The sequence below is a fragment of the Dendropsophus ebraccatus genome, chromosome 9 (assembly GCF_027789765.1).
Source record: "Dendropsophus ebraccatus isolate aDenEbr1 chromosome 9, aDenEbr1.pat, whole genome shotgun sequence".
Taxonomy (NCBI): Eukaryota; Metazoa; Chordata; class Amphibia; order Anura; family Hylidae; genus Dendropsophus; species Dendropsophus ebraccatus.
In genome coordinates, this window is record NC_091462.1 from 110,509,480 (window position 1) to 110,515,539 (window position 6,060).

Genomic DNA, 6,060 nt, shown 5'->3' on the forward strand with positions numbered 1-6,060 from the left:
AAAATGGCCACCACTACAGTCTTCACAGGCCCAGAAACGCTAAACATGACAAACCTTTCCCTCTGGCAGCGTGATCCGGCAGGACATGTCCCACGTCAGGGAGAACATCACAGGCAGATAGTTGCTGACAAATGGCTTGTGGCGCCCCCCTTCCTCCTTGCTGAGGATGTACACCTGAAGAGAGAACATAACCTGTTACTACCAGAGCCTGCGGCAGATTATAGCACAGCTGCCATGTTGCCTCAGCACCGTACCTGTGCCTGGACCTTCTGGTGAGGTCGGATGGAGCCTGGCTTACACATCACCATCCCCCGCCGGACATCTTCTCTCTTTAATCCTCTGACCAAAGCCCCGAGGTTATCGCCAGCCTCTGCCCGGTCCAGACTCTTGTGGAACATCTCAATGCCTGTGAGGAGAGGGCACTGGATCAGACATACCCCAGAAAGGTGGCCAAGGCCGCACACCAAACAGGCCACAGAGGTGAGACGACCCCTCAGACACTGCAGAAGGCTCGTGGGGCTCCTACCTGTTACAACAGACTTTATCTGCCGACTGCGTCCAACAAACTCGCATTCGTCTCCCTTCTTGATTGTGCCGCGCTCCAGCGTCCCGGTCGCCACGGTGCCTCGGCCTGAGAATAGATGAGAATAAGTCATCTGCCAGGACAGCGCCCCCTATAGGAGCTGAGGGTCATGTGCAGCACAGCTGTGGTATAGGAGGAGCGGGAGACCCTACATACCGGGGATAGAATACACAGACTCCACAGGCAGTAGGAACGGCTTGTCCAGGTCCCGCTCCGGGATGGGAATATAACTATCTATGGCGTCCAGCAGCTTCATGATGGAATCCAGGCCGATCTCCTTACTGCGGTTCTGTAATGAGGAAACAATCGGTCAGATGTGGCTGAATCCCTAAGAAGAATGGAGTCTATGGAGCTGAGAGAGCTGGGTTTTTTGGTCATGTGTCTCCTTTGAGCGATCAGTCGACGTTGGCCGATCACAGGATCTATTACATGAGGAGATATGTCCTGACCGGCCCGTGTGATGGACCTTGGGAGGTTAAATGTGTGACAGCTGGTCGGCAGTGGGGCGGCTTTGGCCCTGTACATGATTGTGTATAGTGCTTTCTGTCTACTGTATCCTTGTATCCGTAGTGTCGGGGTCGTGCCCGCACTGTTGACTGTCTGCTGGCAGAAATCTTCTTTAAGGGTGCCTTCACACACAACCTATCTGCAGCAGATTTATTGCCCATCCATTTCAATGGGCTGACATACTATTGTCATCCCACTGCGAGTATGTTAAATTCAGCGCTGTTAACCCCTGCGGCCCCGGAGCATACATAACCTACTCCATGCTCCTGCTTGCTTCAGGGCCTCCCGGTGGTCAGCCAGTCAGTGCACTGCCCTGCAACAAGCAGGAGCGTGGAGCAGGTAATGTATGTTCCGGGGCCACAGGGGATAACAGCGCTGAAATTAACATACTCGCAATGGGCTGACAATCTGGCTGCGAGCAGGTTAGCCCATTGAAATGCATGGGAAAGTATCCGGATACGTTGTGTGTGAACGCACCCTAAATAAAGAATATATTAAAAAAAAAAAAAGGCTGAGATCTGGATTCTCCGATCCTGCTCTTTCTACTACAGGCCGCTCCAGTGAGCAATGCCATTATTACAGCTTCTGTGCCACCCCAGCGTCTAACCCCATGGACACCTGGTGCCACGTTAAATAAGTCATGGGGCAAGCTGAGGGGCGCAACATCCTATAAGGGGAGAATGATTTCAGTATGGCGTATAATGCGAGTATAATGGGGTGAATAATACAGACAGGCTCAGCCCCCCCTTACCTCGAGGGCACACAATGCCGATCCAACCACAACAGGAGTGTTATCACCATCGTAACCAAACTCCGTCAGCAGCTCTCGGATCTCCATCTCCACCAGGTCCAGCATCTCTTTGTCATCGATGGCGTCCGCCTTGTTGATGTAGATGACGATGTGCTTCACCCCGATCTGCAGCAGGACGAGTATAAGTGTTGGGTATGGAGGCTGGTTACCACCACATCACAGCCTGGCACCCCCCTATATGATGGACCCGCAGAGCTTAGCACCATCCTACCTGTTTGGCCAGCAGTAAGTGCTCCCGCGTCTGCGGCATCTGCCCGTCTGTGGCGGCTACAACCAGGATGCAACCGTCCATCTGGGAGGTGCCTGTGATCATGTTCTGTAGGGAGGGAAGGTAATCTTATAACCTGAATGAGACCGCTCACACCCCGCCACGTTCCCCATCCCCGCAGCTCCCACCTTCACATAGTCCGCGTGCCCCGGGCAGTCTGTGTGGGCGTAGTGGCGATTGGCGGTGGTGTACTCTACGTGGGATGCATTGATGGTGATACCGCGGGCCTTCTCTTCTGGCGCGTTGTCAATTTCTTCATATTTCTTAAACTGCGCCCCTCCGGCCTCTGCCAGGACTGCGACAAGAGAAGAGAAACCCGACAGCTACGAGATCAGGTGTCAAGCTGGATTTATGTGGTCCTGTTGGATCTCTACTGTACTAGTTTAATAGAGTTGATTAGGTTAAAAAAAAAAAAAAGATGTAACCAGCTCGTCCCTTGCTGATCTGCATTTGTTTGTGGACAATAAATATACAAAAAAAAATTACAATCTAAAAAAAAAGCAGCGGATCCTATTGACTTCTACGGGTGAGTCAGTAAAAAAGCGTATGGGGTGGGAGGGTCAGCGTATAAGGGGGGGGGCAGTGTACAGAGCTGATTACATATATAAACCACACATCTCCTCACTCACTTTTAGTAATGGCGGCGGTCAGCGTGGTCTTGCCGTGGTCTACGTGTCCTATTGTCCCGATGTTGACGTGGGGCTTCTCCCGGGTGTAGGTCTTTTTCGCTTCCACAGCATAATTTCTGTACAGCAGGGGGCAGAAGCGGGTGGCAGGGCTGGGCCATGTCTGCAATCACATCCAGAACCTTTATTAAAGTTCCTTAAAGGGACTTCTATGAAATATCTGTGCTTGTTGTCAGTAAACGGGAACATTCCTACTTACAATCAGAAGCCGACCCCCCCCCCCCCCCCCCCCCCAACGCCTCCCACATCTGAGGGTCTGTTACAATTACATCCAGTATAGACCATGTTCTCATTCAGGATGAAAAGAGCTTAAAATAGCAGAGAGCTGAAATACATTAAAGGGTAGTTCTTTTTTTCAAATCAGCTGGTGCCAGAGATTTGTAATCTACTTCTATTTAAAATTCTCCAGTCTTCCAGTACTTATCAGCTGCTGTATGTCCTGCAGGAAGTGGTGTATCCTCTCCAGTCTGACACAGTGCTCTCTGCTGCCACCTCTGTGTCAGGAACTGTCCAGAACAGCAGCAAATCCCCATAGAAAACCTCTTCTCCTCCGGACAGTTCCTGACATGGACAGAAGTGGCAGCAGAGAGCACTGTGTCAGACTGGAGAGGATACAACACTTCCTACAGGACATGCAGCAGCTGATAAGTACAAATCTCTGGCACCAGATGATTTGAAAGGAAAAAAAAATTTTGGCAAGCAACCCCTTTAACCCCTTAGCGTTGAACGGCGCCGCTCCCGGCTGTGATCTGTAGCCGGCGTGGGTCCCGTTGCCGCACCGGCTAATTAGGCACTTAAATGCAGCTGTCAAACCTGACAGCTGCACTGAAATGCTTTATACATAATCTCCCTGGTGTCCAGTGGGTCGGATCTCCCCCCCCCCCCCCGCGATGCGATCACGGGGGGGGGGTAATCTGTTCTTCTGCCTGTGCCGGGCCTCAATGTCGCACTGACGCTGATCCCGGCTCGGCAATAGATCGCTATGGCCTGCAGTAGGCCAGTGCAATCTATCACCGATGTGACTGATCTTTGCTGTGTATATACAAGTCCCCCAGGGGGGCTTCTTGTTAATGTAAAAATTTTAAAAAAAGTGAAAGTGTTTTTATTAATAAAAAATCCCCTCCCCTAATAAAAGTCCAAATCACCCCCCTTTTCCCATTTTATAAATATAAATAAAACAAATAAACATGTTTGCTATCGCCGTGTGCGTAATTGTACGAACTATTAATCACATTCCTGATCTCGCACGGTAAACGGCGTCAACGCAAAAAATCCCAAAGTGCAAAATTGCGCATTTTCGGTCTCATCAAAACCAGAAAAAAATTTAATAAAAAGCGATCAAAAAGTCGTATATGCGCAATCAAGGTACCGATAGAAAGAACACATCATGGCGCAAAAAATGACACCTGACACAGCCCCATAGACCAAAGGATAAAAGCGCTATAAGCCTGGGAATAGAGTGATTTTAAGGAACATATATTTGTTAACAATGGTTTGAATTTATTACCGGCCATCAGATAAAGTAATATGTTAAGCACAGGCAACAATAAAGTTTTGTGATTCCTGGTGTACTTTGAGTTTCCAGTTATAAGATCTCTGCTAGCTTTCAGTGAACCCCATCCATCTCACAGCTGAGGGTTTGTTACCATTGTAGCCAGTCTATAGTGTGAGGACTTACCGCAATGCGCAGACTGTGAGCTGGGAGCCGGCCGAACACTGCAGAGAGAAGAGAAGACGTGAGGAGATAGACGCTAATGCTAAACTACAACTCCCAGCATGCCCAGAGGCAGCTGTAACATCATGCTGAGAGTAGTAGTCACAGGCTGGGAATAAGCAGCACACTGATGCATGCTGGGAGATGTAGTTCGGTCAGGACATCTATATACATGAGCTGTGGGTCCTATCACACTGACATTATATCTGGTTATAAGCTGCTATAAACCAGTGGTGAGTGATGGGGACACTGGGCGACAGCACACACAGCAGCACAGAGTATTTCAGCAATGACAACCACTCACTGATTAGGTGCTAATGGGCGGGGCCTCTGGTGACTATGGTAACAGTGCTGGTACATACAAGGATGAAGGGAGAGGGGGTGCTCTCCATGAAGGGGGCAGGAGACTATAGGGTGCCGGGCACTGAATGAGTTAATGTTATCTATAAAAACAAAACAAAAACGCACAGCTGACATAGATCACAGTTCAGACTGCAGAGACGAGGCGGCAGCGCTGAGGGGTCACGTGGGCAGATCCCCCCTCACCTGTCACCGGCTCCCCGCAGCACACATGTGACCTCTAGCATCACATGACCTTCACCGGCCGCAGGGGGGAGCCCGGCCGCTCATCTCCGCTCCGCCGTCTATGTACCTCCCCCTCCGGCCTGTCCGCTACCCCGCTCCCTCCTCCCGGGCTGCCCGGCTCACGTTCACCTCCTCACCGGCAGATCTGCACGCTGACAGCACCACACGCCCCGCCATCTTGCTAGACTGCGGAAGTGACGACACAGAACAGGAAATACGTCATAAAGCGCCTGGTATTGCCACTAGTAATATGGCCGCCGCCGCTTAATGGCGGAGCATAGACGCCATGTTGGTGGTGGCGTCACTCATATATCCACTCTGACCAATCACAGAGCAGCTTTCATGTGTGTGAAAAGCTTTGATCTGGTTGCTATGGGCGACACATTTCTCTTACAATACCTTTACTTCTTAAAGGGGCTGTCCACAGAATAAGGGTCCATTTACACAGAAAGATTATCTGACAGATTATCTGCCAAAAATTTGAAGCCAAAGCCAGAAACAGACTATAAACAGGGAACGGGTCATAAAGGAAAGATTGAGTCTTCTCCTCTTTCCAAATCCATTCCTGGCTTTGGCTTCCAAAATCTGTCAGATAAATCTCTCTGTGTAAACGCACCATTAGTGTTATCACTAATGGTGTGACAAATTATTAAAGCCAAAGCCAGTAATGGAACTGAAAAGAGGAGAAGTCTCAGTCTTTCCTTTATGACCTGTTCTCTGTTTATAGTCTGTTCCTGGCTTTGGCTTTAGTAATCTGTCAGATAAATCTGTCTGCGTAGACGCGCCCTTAGGGTCCTATTACACGGATCGATTTTTAACGATTAACGATTACAAACGAGATTTTTTATCGTTACCTGAAATCGTTTACCATATTACACAGAACGATGGTCATTAGATACGATCGTT

The 6,060-nt window shown here is 49.6% G+C and overlaps 1 protein-coding gene across 1 annotated transcript in view; it reads right to left on the reverse strand.

Annotated features, from left to right (window-relative positions):
- The window catches only part of TUFM (Tu translation elongation factor, mitochondrial), a 6,863-nt gene extending 1,501 nt beyond the window's left edge, over nt 1-5,362 (reverse strand). The window contains exons 1-10 of the mRNA XM_069984367.1: nt 5,292-5,362; nt 4,534-4,571; nt 2,799-2,958; nt 2,298-2,464; nt 2,113-2,217; nt 1,842-2,006; nt 740-872; nt 527-631; nt 255-406; nt 55-174 (exon numbers count right to left, since the gene is read on the reverse strand). Coding sequence (XP_069840468.1) covers nt 55-174; nt 255-406; nt 527-631; nt 740-872; nt 1,842-2,006; nt 2,113-2,217; nt 2,298-2,464; nt 2,799-2,958; nt 4,534-4,571; nt 5,292-5,331 — 1,185 coding nt within the window. The 5' untranslated portion in view covers nt 5,332-5,362. The remainder of the gene's footprint in view (nt 1-54; nt 175-254; nt 407-526; nt 632-739; nt 873-1,841; nt 2,007-2,112; nt 2,218-2,297; nt 2,465-2,798; nt 2,959-4,533; nt 4,572-5,291) is intronic.
- Between the last annotated feature and the right edge of the window lie 698 nt (nt 5,363-6,060).